This window comes from Dermacentor albipictus, chromosome 1 (assembly GCF_038994185.2).
Source record: "Dermacentor albipictus isolate Rhodes 1998 colony chromosome 1, USDA_Dalb.pri_finalv2, whole genome shotgun sequence".
Taxonomy (NCBI): domain Eukaryota; kingdom Metazoa; phylum Arthropoda; class Arachnida; order Ixodida; family Ixodidae; genus Dermacentor; species Dermacentor albipictus.
In genome coordinates, this window is record NC_091821.1 from 44,242,649 (window position 1) to 44,257,204 (window position 14,556).

Sequence of the window (14,556 nt, forward strand, 5' to 3'; positions counted from 1 at the left end):
ATTGTGGCCAGACTCGTGAAAAATGCAAGAAAATGGACGGCCGAAACATTCGTCGAGTTTCGGTACAGTACTTAACAGTACAGTGTACTAGACACGTCGTGGCACTAGAAAGCTTCCACAACTCTATGAGTTTAGGTATATGGTTTTGGCAAAAATTAAGCATTGGTGTAAGGATGAATTTGAGGCGTGACCAGACAGCGCATTTCAAATTTTGTGTTTTTCTGACTGCGAGGAAAATAGACTTGTTATGCAACTTCATCCGTTCATGTTTTTCTCGTTTGTGCGAATTGTTTAAATTGATTTTTTTTTCAAAGATGAGTCATGCAATATTTTTTTAGAGGGCGAGAAAACGGAAAAATCGAAACTGTAACAAAGCGAGCCAAAGTGTGCAATTTGTTACGTGCATATAATTAGATGGAATGATAACTTTGAAATAAAATGAGCGTATAATACTTGCAAGCCATATTTTTATTGCAATCAAGTCGTAATAAATCAGCAGCGTTTTCTTTAAAGGCACTGTTTGTTTTCGCTTGTGTGTGTGTGATAGACTGTTTAGCAGGCGGAGATCATGGGGACTTGTAGTGAACTGCTTGAGATGTAAACATTTTGTTGTGAGCGGTGTTTGCCCTTCGCGCTCCGCAGCATCATCACCACGTGAGAATACACTAGTTATTCATGCCCTACTGTGTGTTCATAACGTATACATACTTATTTGCTTCATGTGTGCGGCCTACTGTTCCTTTTTTTCCCCGCATTGCAAAGTTGGAGTGCGTTGTCATGACACATTCGATGTCTGGGATTGAGTATCGTTTCCTCAGGTCATGAATCATTTCAAATTTGTTTTCGTTACCACCAGTAATTATGCGCGTATGTGTTTGGTAGTGCACACTAACCTAACTGTTCCTCTTTCGGATTAATGGGGCTAAAATATTTTATATTCTACAACAATCCTGTATTGTTTGTTTCAGCCGAATGCCGCCTTAGAAAATGATGCAGGACCTCCTGAAAGTGCTACCTGATGACTTACCGATAACCGACGTCTGTGTAATCGAAGATCCACAGAATTGCCCTCCTGGATATCATGTGGTATAGTGACCTTTTGTTAGTCTGTCAACGTGCGGCGTGTTCCATTATTCTGTTTATGCTAACGAACTCTCGCATTGCAGGTGGACAAAACGTTTGACCAAGACACTGACGCCGACCTCTGGAAGGACCGTTTCTTCGGCCGCCGTATTACTCGATACATCTGCTACTCGAAGGCCCACGTATGTTGTCTCTAAACGTTTTTCTGCCAAACGTTATTCATAAAATTAAGGCAGTCACACACTTAATCGTCTAGTTTCGTGTAGATCTTTCGTACTGCGAAAATAGTGTCACTGTCATAGTTGCGAGGGCGATAGCAGTCTGGCAGTTATTTAATTTCCTGTGCATGCAACCGCATAACGTTTTTGTGTACATTCAAAATTTATTTCGTGTGAGATCACATACAGCTTTTCCATTCAAGTGCGGTGACTTGGTAGTAGCAGAAAACCGAATTTCACTGTTCGTTGGTTTACTCCTTAGGCTTGTGAAATGACTTTCAGTCAGACTAGTCAGACCATAGTGACTGGAGGTGCAATGTAATCATAATGTAGTTGTAAAGGAGGTGTACTGACCCTGGCTACCTTTAACACTCAAACTCTGTCGAGTGAGGCTAGCTTAGCAGGACTCTGAAGAACTATCAGGCATCGTTTGTGATATCATTAACCTTAGTGAGATTAGAAGAACTGGTGAGGCTTATACAGGGCTGACTAATGGCAACGTCCTATGCTATAAAGGACTTCCAGATAAATGACAAAACGGGGCAGGATTCCTAATCAATAAGGACACAGCGGGCAACATTCACAAATTCTACAGCATTAATGAGAAGGTAGCAATAGCCGTAATCAAACTTAATAAGAGGTATAGTTAAAGGCAATACAAGCCAACGCTCCAACATCCAGTCATGATGATGATGAAGTAGATCAGTTTTATGGAGATGTTGAATTAGCGATGAGAAAAGTGCAAACTCAGTATATTGTAGTAATGGGCAACTTCAATGCAAAAGTGGGGAAAAGGCAGGCTGGTGAACAAGCAATTGGCAACTACGGCGTCAATTCTAGGAATGCTAGGGAGAGATGCTGGTAGAAAGGAATAGGCTGTGAATAATGAACACCTTCTTCAGGAAGCGTAGCAAAAGAAAGTGGACCTGGAAAAGTCATAATGGTGAAACAAGAAGTGAAAAAGGTTTTATAGTTTCTGCCTATCCCAGCGTAGTGAAGGATGTTGAAGTGTTAGGTAAAGTGCAGTGACCATAGGTTAGTGAGGTCTAGGATTCACCTCAATTTGAAGAGAGAAAGAGTAAAAGTGGTCAGAAAGAAACAGGCCAACCTAGACGCAGTAAGGGTAAAAGCAGACCAATTCAGACTGGTGCTTGCGAACAAATATGCAGCTTTAGAACTTAGAACTAATGAAAATGAGATGAAATGAAACGAACTTAGAAAATAATGCTGATGGGCAAGGTGCCATTATTTTTTAGAATTCAGTTCGGCTTTCTTAGAAAATCAGTGCACATTGAAATTAGCATCACTGAGAGCGATAGTAAGTACAGAATGCAGCATTGGTTTTCAGCCAAACGCTTGCTGTGTCACAAATTGTTTTGGGGAGGAAGAACCTCCAACACTCTCTGCAGGACAAATAACTTAATTCTTGGGTTTTACATGCCAAAAACATGATATGATGATGACGCATACTATAGTGCAGGACTGGATTAATTTTGACCACCTGGGGTTCTTTAACGTGCATCCAATGCACAGTACAGAGGACATTTTGCATTTCGCCTTCATTGAAATGTGGCTGCAATCGAACCCGCAACTTCGTGCTTAGCAGCACAATGCCATAGCCACTAAGCTACCGCAATGGGTCTTTGCAGAAATAGCAAGGGCTCAGAGCTGTTACTGAGACTTAGTGAAATCTTTTTCCACCTCTCATCGTCAATTAAGGAAGAATATTTTTGTACAGTTGCAGCTGGCGCTTGCACAGAAGATGGCAAATTAGTTCTGTGGATTCCCGCAAGGTGGAGGACTTTTTGTGAAAGATTAAATTCTCGTCCACCCGAATGTAGCAGAAAGCTACAGAGGTAAACCATGCAGGTTTCTCAGAAAGAAAGTTTCTCAGTTGAGGAAAAATTAATCCTGGTCTAGGATTTGAACCCGGGACGAACGCCTTTCTGGGAAGGTGTTGGTCCTGGGTTCAATTCTCAGGCCAGGACGAATTTTTCCTCAACAGCTTTTTTTTTTTTTCGGAGAAAATCATATGGGTTTCCTTTGTAGTTTCATGCTACATTTGGGTGTATGACAATTTTTACTTTCATCAACAGAAGATACATAAATCCCCAGTTGAAAGTAGTACTCACCATGCTATTACTGCCATGGGTTCGGACAGGTTACGGCTGCTTGCAAAATGCCTAGCATGAGTCAAACAAAGAGGGCACATGTCACTCTGAAAGTAAGGTGAAACAAAACAAAAGCAGTGATAATGCCAAACAGATAATGGGAATATAATCCCAGTAAATATATGTGATTGCAATTTCTGTCTAGCAGTGGAGATATTGGAGTACTATCTCGTATCGAAAGAAAAAGGGTCCTTGTGCTTTTCCTCTAAGTGGTCAGCTGCGCTGTCTTGATGTGTGTGTGTGTGTGTAGTCCACAGCAATAGTATGGACTAAATGGAGTATGGCAGCCAGATCTTGTGGTCTTCCTCAGGTGCAGATGCTGCGGGAGTAAATTCCAGAAAATGTTGTAATGCATGCCTTGTGAATATGGCCAGGGGCAATGATTACCATGGTAGTTACTGTGTCATTAGTCCTTATGTGGAACACAGTGCACTGGCCGCATATGCTTTGCTGTTCATTACAATTGTACAACGATGGCCATCAAACTGATTCACATACCAATGTGATTGGTACATGCTGCACAACTCGAGCACTTTGAGTCCCTTCAGTTCAGGTCATTATGCATGCTAACCATACTCTGTCTATGCTGTCATTGTTCTTATGTCACTCACAATGTGCTTTTCCTTCGTCTTACAAACCATTCATGGTTTGTAAGACAGGGTTTCAAGGTGAATATGGCAACATTGCAAAACGTGATGAAGCCATTTAAGTGTTCAATTATAATGAGGAAAGTGGCAATTAATGGTGTAACATGCAGTGTTCATTCCCACACCTACTTGTCGGTGTGGGATGGGTTGTGATTCTTTAGTAGCATTAGCAATAAATTAATCTTTTGTAGGTTGGTTTAAAGTAGCTTTACTGTGTATAGTATTAAAACAGGTGTAAGGGTAGTTAGGAAAACTAAAGTGAGAAAGCCCTTCTTCTTCTTCTTCTTCTTTTTTCCTCGCTTGCCACTTGGCAAAGCTACCTCTTATGCCATTTGACAATGCTTTTTTTGCCTGCCTTACAGCATGCAGAATGTGTTCAGTCTTTGTTGGTTGTGGCTGACAAGGAGGTGCCACCTGAGGGTCATATTGTCATGAATTCTACAAAAGATACAGGTATAATGTTGATCATTAACATGATTTTCCTGTGCTGTGAAGTTGAGCATTTTGTTTTACAGATCAGCGTGCCATGAAGAAAAAGCTCCTTTGTTACAAGATGGTTGCAAGGGACTCTGTTGGTGAAGCAGTTTCTGACATTATTGTTCTCAGCAAATCACGAAAACCTCCAGATGGGTTTGTGTTAGCTGGGTGAGTGTTCCTAAGTTCAGAGAGATTAATTAATTTTGCCGATTTTGTGCAGTGCACTAGCCATTCCTTTTGTTCACTTAGTCTTGCATATTATGTTACAAAATAATTTAAATGTCATGAACAACTTTTATAATTTGCTTATTTTACAGATAACTCATAGTCTTGTTGCACTTTTGCTTGGAAAAGGTTGTGTGGAAAAGTTGAATATCTCCTCTGTCGTAGTGTGCCCTGTGTCATGTGTGTCTGTGCATGTGGCTCCAAACTTTAGAATGACTTAAAACTACTGTACAGTGGTTATGTGCAGACTACTTCAGTCTTGGGCCGCTGAGCACGAGGTCACGGGTTCGAATCCCGGCCATGTCGGCCGCATTTCGGTGGCGGAGAAATGTGAGAACATCCGTTGACTTAGATTTAGGCGCACGTGAAAGAACCCCAGGTGGTCGAAATTTCCGGAGTCCTACACTACGGTGTGCCTCATAATCAGGAAGTGGTTCTGGCACGTAAAACCCCATATTTTTTTTTTTTAGAGTACTTCAGTACTGTCTTATGCGTTTGAGTGGTGCATTCCAGAGTGAGCAAGGCACATTTGGCATCCTCCACGTTCAAGGTAGTACACGTGACTGTGCATAGTAACGCAGACATGGTTTGACGTTACCATGCTAGCTAGCTTCAGTGCTTAACCTTGCAATGATGTGGCGAACAAATCTTTCCCATTGTTAAACAATGCCATCATGAACACCTGAGCCAAATATCATTCATTTAAATCCATTCAGAGTCCAATTTCGCACAAAAAACCACCTGCTCTTCAATTGCTTGATTTGTGAACTCTGTGCAGTTGCTGTGGAATTGTCTCAGTATAGGCCTATCTTGGTTCTAAATTGCTAATCATTATTTATTTGTAGAGTTTTGCATGTTCTTCACTGGGCTGTTTTCACTTGTGGCTGAGTAAAATGTACACAAGTATATTGAAAATGGGGTGTGTAAACTACCGTTTTAGCAAGAGTACTTATAAGTTTTCAGGAAAATTTGCCAAAATATGCCGACACCTGTAGCTAGGTGTGCAAAAATGAAATTAAACTTTCACTGATAAGGCAGTAGCATCATTAGGTGTTGGGAAGCCATAACACTGCACTGATTCTGAACCTCCACTCGCTGTTACGTACAGTTGGAGAAACATTGTGGGCATTTTTGGCCATTTGTGGGCAGCTCTGTGTCAGCATAGCTTTTGGCACAGAAGATAGGACAAAAGGCGACAAAGGCTGTGAAACTGTGGCAGGTGTGACATTCAGTACCCAATAACTTCACTAATACAAGTTTCATTCTGTAATTTTTTGTTATAGGAGATGCATGAGGTAACCCTTTGACTGCCAGTACCGAGATAACTCGGGCAGCAACCCTCGCACAGCTTCTGCCACTCTAAAGTATACTCATTTTGTGTTTTCAGCGCACTCTCCACCTCTCGAAAAGCAACTCGTGCAAAAAATAACATAATGTACCTCTTGTGCTATCTATGGAGAGGTCGTCTAAGCACACAAAATCCTTGTGAGCTAAATTTCTGACTGCAGGTGGAGCAAACATCTCAGTGCTTTGTGGCTCTGTCATGGCAGGGCAGCCATGGCAAACCAGTGTGGCAAGTCCATCTGCACTTTGACATGCCAGGAGATTTATTAGTACTTGATGAATTTCGAATTGGAAGAAACCAATTATGGAGAACCAGTTTCTACATAGCATGAAATTCCCGTTGAGCCAGCAAGAGAAAAAAAAAAAAGACGACCAGGACTGAGTACCAGAAAGGCAGTTGTGACCATCCCGAGTGTGGTATGTGGGTCGGTACTATGACAGACGAAAGAATTTATGAACTTTTCACAAATGTTTAAATAGAAAAAAAAAACGGCGACAAAGCACCAGCTTCTACGTAGCATGAGATGCCCACTTAAGGAACACATTTAAAAAACCTGGCAGTTGTAAAAGAAGTTTGCTGGATTTATTCTACACATTTCTTAAAAGGTGTCTGAGCCCCTATGAGCAAGACATTCATTATGCGCACATTATACAGTTGACTTCTGTTAATTTCACCCTGATGGTACTGACGGAATTGATAGAATTAGACAAGATGCGGAAAAAAATGTCAAAGCACACTGCTGTTTCATTTGGCAGTATTTGCCTCATTCTATCACCCAAAATCAAATACACGCCAACTCTCTGTCTGTCCAAAGTAGAAAACTAAAGTAAAAATAACATTAAAGCTCCTAAACAAAGAAATCTAATGCACACTAAATCTAAATTTTAGCAAGAAAAATGAGCAAGGGTCTAATGTATTGTACAGTGGCAGCCGGTTTCCTAAAGTCAGCTTTGCTGCACATATTTAATGCATTAGCATTCTTAGGGTACTTTATGCACTTCCTGGGGGCCAACTATCTGTGTTTGTGTCTGTTTGCATCTATGTATGTATGTTTGTATCTAACGGTTTTCTTGTCTACCTGGGTCACTGTGTAGTCCGTGGTCGAATAGGTAGCACATTGGGCTGCTGTGCTGAAGTAACATGGTTTGAAGCCGTAGAGATAAGGCTCATAGAACACAAACCCTTGTCAGGGTAAAGGCCAGTCTGCTTTATTGCTGCTGATACTCAAGAAACTTCGTCTTCATCTGTCCAAGGGAGCCTTCACAGGCCTCCCCGCCTTTAGAGGAGTTATGCCACTATACAGTGCGATGAGAAGTAAAGTGGCGGCATGAAGTACTTGAAGGTGAACATGTCACATGGGAGGCAATAGAAGTGGTATTGAAGGACGATTAAGGTAGAGGGCTTCCAACAAAAGCCGGCTTTAAGCAGTCAATGGACACAACACTGTGGCAACCATCGACAGAGATTGTGAACATCTCGTTGCAATCTAAGGTGAAATGGGTCCCGTGTACAATGACTGCAGAGAACGTCAAGTGCTGTCGAACCAAAGAAACACATGGGCCGAGTATTGAAGATTGCAGAATATAAAGGGTGGTCAATATTGACAAGCTCTGGTCAATATTTCACAAATGGAGAAGAGATTGGCCAAGTACTGGGCATACTGCTGATAGTCAGACGTGGTTGGGGGTGTAGGGCAAAGGAATTCAACAGGCAGACGCAGGGACGTGCCGTGCACAAGATGGCCATGCGAGCAGGATATATGTTTTCTGAAGCTCTGTATAACCCCAAAAGGACTAGAACAGTTGCCAAGTTTAGGGTGCGGCAATCCCCCCACCGCCACCAGTCCCCACTTTTTTTCAGAACCACATGCAAGGGCACCGACGAGCTGCCTGATGAGCAGTGTGCAAATCTGATTTCAACCATGTGCTTGAACTCCTGTCATGCAATGCAGAGCTTTTCAGGAGTGAGACAGTGTGGCATACCATGGGTCAGCTGGCCATTTGTGATGATACAATGAACGACGTCATGCTTCAGAGGCTTATTCCAGTCTGGTGCAGAGTCATAGAGAGAAACTCCCCAAGCAATTCCCCATAGGGTGCCTGAACTGGCACATGAAGAGGAAAGGCGAATAGGTAGAGGCGAGAAAAAGTACTCCTGACTGGGAGACCTGTGCTGCCTTCGAGGATTTTCTTGCGGGCCATGTCAATCAGAAGGGAAAAGTGAGAAAGGAAGTGTGCTCCGACTTGGAGCAATGAACATCGCAAGTACCATTGATGATTTCATTGCAAAGAAAGGCCTGTCCTATGAGACCCTCCATGGCATTGGCACAGACAGTGCACCTGCCATGACAGGAAAGAAAGGGGGAGCAATTATATTGCGAATTGAAAAGCAATTAGACTCAACAGTATCTTTGAGTTTTCAGGCTGTGGGCATTCACTTTACTGCCCACAAGCTCATCCTGGCAATGAACCAAGGTGCAAAAGTGGTTCACTATGTTGGAAAATTCAAGGATTTGCTGCAGTACCCATACAGCTTCTATGCATCAAGCTATGTTCGTGCAGCTAGACTAAATGTAGTGCAGAAAGTACTTGACACTGAAGGGGGTGGCGCAAAAATTACTGAGCCATCCACCACACGCCGACTTAGCATTGGAGGCTCTTGCGCTGCTGTCCGAAGTAATCTGCAAGCCATCACAGTAAGTCTCTCATGAGAAGCAGAAGAGCAAGGTGATATTAAGGCAATTGGGCTGCTCAAGTTTATCCTAAGTGACAAATTTGTAGGCACACTTTTGATGATGTATGATGTCCCATCAATTGAGAGGCTATCTAAATAAAGCTCTCCAGGCAAGGAAGCTGTATGTTGATCTCTTGCAGGACATAACATCTACAATAACCATGCTGATGGTACAGAAAGACGTAAGGACAAACCTTAAAGAATATTGTGCCAGCAGTGGTATTACATTGTCAGTCACATCAAAATTGAAGATTGGATGCAGGCAACCAGAGAAGCTTTTGTTGATAAACTTGTTAGCAACTTAAAAGATAGGTTTCAAGACCATCCATTTCTGGCAAAATTTGCTATATTGTTTGCCAGGGAGTTCTGCCAGAACTTGGTGGCCAGCAATGGCACTGTAGTTGCTTGTGCATTGGAGGCATGGGGGCCCCATGCTATAAAAGCCTTGCATCACTTATGTGCTGGAGGAGTGAATGAGCTTTTTCAACTTTGTTCTTGAGTGGGAGAAGCTCAAGAAGCTGCCGCAGCCAGATTTCTTGCAGTGTGTGTCAAGTGATATCAAGGAGCTTTATCCTACAGTTTCACATGAAACTGTTGCTTGCTTTGTGCATGTAGCTGGTGCTTACCTTACTTTGTGGATTTTTCTGAATTGAAGCTCGTGAAAACTTGCCTGAGAAACCACCTCAAAGAAGAATCACTGGATTGCCCCATTCGAATTGCTTGTGAGGGACCTGAGTTGATGGCAAAGTGGTGGAGAAGTGGGCTAAGCTTAAGAATTGCAGGCTGAAGGTATGAAAAGTGTAGGCTAACCAAGAGGAAATGGAATGTGAATGTGTTGAAGTCTGCTCAAAATGGCTAAGCAGTTACAGATTTAAATGTTGGTGTGTGTCGACAACGAGTGCTTGTTAAATTTCTGTGATGAAAATTTGACATTCTTAACTTCCTCTCTCTCTCTCTCTCTGCTCTTAAAATGTCCACGCCTTAAATATTGCTGGGGAGAACTCTGGCTCTGTGTATAGCATGGCTGACGTTGGCGACGAGGAAAATCCAAAGGAACGGTTGTAGCATTCACCACTTGAAGATGACATATGGAGGAAAGGGTGCAGATATTAGAACAGGACAGCAGACAACACTGTCCTTGGTGCCAATATCAAGAAGAAACTAGACTGTGTTGGTGGTGTCGACGTAAAAGAGGTGACGTGGAGTGTCGAGAGAACCATTCATCGCCATTAATGGTCCCCGTCGTCGTTTTCCAGCCAGGCACTGGTATGTGTGCAGCGCTCTGCAGCAGCGGCAAAATGTTGATGGTACTAGCAATAGTGAGTGCCACCTTGCGGGCTGAGAGCAGTTAGGGGACGAGGATCAAGTGCAGCAGCTGGTGCAGCAAGTGTAGGATAGCCTGGAGCATCCAGAGCACAAACTGTGGTCGCCATTTGGATGGGTTTGCAGAAGTATGGAACCAACAAGTTCCCGGAGGCTGTTGTCTTGGTGCATTGCCATGATCTCATTAGGCGAGTCAGCAGACTGAGATGGGCCATGCAGTGAAACCACAGAAACTTCAGGAACGTGCACTGATGCAACAGCTGGTACAGTGGGAAATTGTCTGGCAACTTCCATGACTTTGTCAGCATGGACAGCCAAAGTTGTCGCCAGGATAATCTGCACGGATACTGGTAGATGCTGCAGGAAAAGTTCCAACAGGAGCTGCTGGTCAAAAGTTCCTGCTCGATCCCCTAACAGGGCTTGCATGTGACGGAGAAGTTGTGTAGGGTGGCAGTCACCGAGTCTCCCCTCAGAAATAAGCTGTTGTAGACACTTACATTTGGGCAGCGTGGTATGCTCGAGGACAGTTGCCTTGAGAGTGTTGTACTCGTTTGTTGCGGGTGGATTGGAGAGGACATCGTACAATTCCAGCGTGACGCCACTAGGGGGAGAGGACTGGGTGTGGGCAAAGAGAGGTGATATAGAGAGAGCATTGAGAAGTGATACGGTGTAGGTGGTACAGTCCTTCAGCATTTACAAACCTGACTTCGGGATGTTGCGTCCAGAAAGGAGGAAGGTGAACAATGGTCACTTGAACAGCGAGTGGAGATGATGCGGCGGACATGGTTTTTTCATCGGAAAAGTTGGATTCAGCCATTCCAGGTCACCACTTTAGAGACGAGGCTCATAGAACACAAGCCCTTCTCAGGGTAAAAGCCAGTCTGCTGTATTGCTGCTGCTGCTCAAGAGACTTTTTCATCTTACCAAGGGTGCCACCACAAAACCAACCAACGAACAAACTCGGGTCACCAAGTATGGGGCAGTATGTTCATACGTGCCACTCTTCAACGAACCTCTTTCACGCCAACATAGCTCACTGTACATGTGGGACTGGTACCACTGTTTGAAGAAACTCTTTGATGCCGACTTGGAGCACTGGATATGTGTCACTCAGTCTGTGCTGGTCTTTAATGAACCTCTTTGATGCCAACTTAGGTCACTGGGTATGTGCAAGTATGTGTGTGCTGCTCTTTAATGACAGTCTTTGACGCCAACTTGGGTAACTGGGAATGTGCTGCTATACAGTGATGAAAAATATCCCTTAAACTTCTTCAATGCTGAGCAGAATCGGAGCCACGTCACAAGGGTTCCTCAAGGACAGCAACACGACTCATTAGCAGGCTGCGCCACAAATGCACTGGGTATGTGCCGCTTTTCAATGAATGCTTTTCATGCCAATGCTTTGGTGAGCAGTGCCAAGAATGCACTCGGTATGTGCTCCTCTTCAACAAGCCTCTCGCCAACTTGAGTCACTGAGTATGTGCCACTGAGCATGCGGCAAGCAAGGGAATAATTCTCAGTGTTCGAAGGCACCGGCGCACCATGCTTCTCGTCTCGTAGGCCATGCGCAGACTTCTCAGCAGTGCCACTAGATAGTGCAGCATGTCCAGAAAGAAGTGCAAGAAAGGAGCCCAGTTGCCGCATGATTCGTTTCTCAGCATTTGTATGCACCGGCGCACCATGCATTTCGAAAGTCTTACGCAGGCTTCGCAATGGCGGTGCAAGATGGCACGAGGTGTTCTTAGTGAAGTGCAAAAGAAGAATCTCACTGCAGTATATGCCTCATACATAAGTAGTTTTGATGGTGGCAATACTTTGTGTTGCTGTTTTGATTCAGTGCTAAATGCATTACCGTTGACAGTCATTGTGAGATGGGTTCTGCTGAATTTAAAATATCTTCGTAGTCCAAGCCACATAATTCATCATAGAAAGACTGCTTTATTGCATGTTATACCCGTGCCACACAGTTAACGTTAAGAGGAAGCTTTAGCTCGGGTGCTCCTATCTAAATACATGTAAAAGGAGAATTCGTTTTTTTTTTTTTGGCAACCACTGCACCAAATTTGACGAGGTTTGTTGCATTTAAAAAAAAAACTTAAAATCTAGTGACTGTTGGTCTCGAATTTTTTAGTTTGGGTGTCAATTTTTTATTAAAAATTGGCAAAAATAGAAAATTTTGAAAAAACGAAACTATCAAGTTTACATCTCTGTAACTCAACAATGAAAGATGATAATTCACTTCTGTGAATTGCATCTTAGTACATATAAAGCAGACAAAATTGATATTTTACACATGAATATAAAAAAAAGTTAGTAATAAGGAAATACAACTTTTGTAGAACCCTTGTAACCAACGTAATAAATTCACGTAAGATGTAAAATGACATATTGAATTTGTCTGCTTTGAATGATATAATGGATGTCGTTTACAGAACTGCGATATCAGTTCTTGGTGCAGAGCTATGAATTTGTAAACTTCGTGCTTCTATTTTTTTCAAACGGTCAAATATTTGAAAATCTTTTAAAGAAAATTCAATCCTTAAATCGAAATTTTGCTTCCAACAGTCACTAGAATTTAACTTTCTCTTTCAAATGCAACAAATTTCATTAAAATCGGTCCAGGGGTTATATCATAAAAATGTTTTTGCGTTTTACATGTACTTGAATAGGCCGCGTCGGAGTTGGGCCCGAGCTAAAGCTTCCTCTTCACGCCATTAATCTTAATGACCTTAAGTTTCTTAAAACTATTATATATGAAATTGGTGCCACGCACATTTTTTTTTAAGGTCACCTTCAATGCCAACAGCTATGTTATCCTGCGAAGCATACGAATGCTGCAAACGTGGTTTATTGCTCAATTTTTTTTAAGCATGCATTAGAATTGCGTATATACCGTAATCAGACATTATGAGCTACCATTATTGCTCGAAAATCTTCTTAGAGGAGGCCAGAAATAGGTGTTTTTGAAGGGAGATGATGTATTTAACACATTTGCTGTCACTTAAGCTCTGCTGATACAGGCACTGTCATAGGGGTCAGATGCATGTGTGCTGACTGGTCATGTTCAAATTATCTGGCGAAGGCCAATTTTAGGATCGAAATAATGAAACTTTGGTCCCATAGAAATGCATGGGCACCAGCCGAGACCTTTGGTCAATACTGAATTAACCGGCGTTGAATTAACGGAAGTTTACTGTAGTACGAGGAGGGCAGGTGCTGTATACTGCACATTAGAGACACTGGACAACCGGCTACTGTCAGGGGAAAAGATACTAGGGCGGTGGTGACAATGGACATATGCACTAAAGGTAGCTGCAGCACTAGTTCGCTTCCTGCATTTTATGGGCATACGAGATTAGCTGTAATAGTGACATACATCGTCTCAGTATTCTGTGCGCATATTTCCATTTTACAATTCGTCTTTCTCCTATCCTACCTTTTTAAATCCCTTTTTCCCTGTGGTAGCAAACAGGGCTTTCTTCTGGTTCCCTGCCTTTCCTTTTTCTCTCGTCTCCAAGCACATCATGATCGGAATTGTGGTATCATTATTCATTATTCATTATTGTTGTCAGAACAAGTGAAGCAGTGCGAGAAACTTACACACTTCATACCTGTTCAAAAAAACGCAAGAGTGTGGGGATACCATCTGTGCCCGTTATCAACAGCCACTGGCATTATCAGCTAGATTATGTGGTCTAGGCACTGTGACTTATTGCACATTGCTTCTGCACCAAGAGTAAATGTGTTGCATCACTGCATAAGAGATTCCCAATGACTTCAAAATTTGTGCACCGGCCAATATTTGTTCAAGAGAGAGATTGACTGGCAGACAAGTGGAAAGCCTGCTGGCCGCACTATAACCGTCTTAATGTGTGGCTGGCCCCTGAGCATCAGCCAGCAATGTGGGGAAGGAAGTATAACACGGATAGGAAAGGAGAGTTATGTATTAACTATTGCAGTTTTGCAACACTGGTGATTGTAGCACATATTTTTCAGCCACAAGTGAAGCGTACTCTGGCCCACAGTATCTGTGGCACATGGTATTGCCAGCAACATGCTTATCAATAATAAATCTGGGCCCTTATTTATAAGAAAGTTAGCGAATACCAGCCAATTGTGTTGTCATTCTTATTAGCGAAAGTGGTCACCTAGTGGCAAAGAGAGCACTTAAGAACGAAAAACTTTGTGGAATCGGTTCTTGAAATGTGTGCTTGGTCTGAGGCATTGTATTTGAAACATCAAACGTTACTGGCGTAGCATTGTGCACATGCTTTAACAAAATATAGCCACTGTATACTTCTGGCATATTTAATTTAGTGTTTGGGTCTATGAGT

At 42.7% G+C, this 14,556-nt stretch overlaps 1 protein-coding gene across 3 annotated transcripts in view; it reads left to right on the forward strand.

The window, feature by feature from the left end:
* Positions 1 to 17: 17 nt before the first annotated feature.
* Mvb12 (multivesicular body subunit 12-like Mvb12) overlaps positions 18 to 14,556 on the forward strand; it is a 29,695-nt gene continuing 15,156 nt past the window's right edge. Inside the window, exons 1-5 of one of the 3 annotated variants that reach the window (XM_065437629.1) lie at positions 18 to 135; positions 969 to 1,086; positions 1,167 to 1,265; positions 4,482 to 4,572; positions 4,635 to 4,764. In XM_065437629.1, coding sequence (XP_065293701.1) covers positions 988 to 1,086; positions 1,167 to 1,265; positions 4,482 to 4,572; positions 4,635 to 4,764 — 419 coding nt within the window. In that variant the 5' untranslated portion in view covers positions 18 to 135; positions 969 to 987. The other 2 variants (XM_065437614.1, XM_065437623.2) reach the window with 2 other exon arrangements.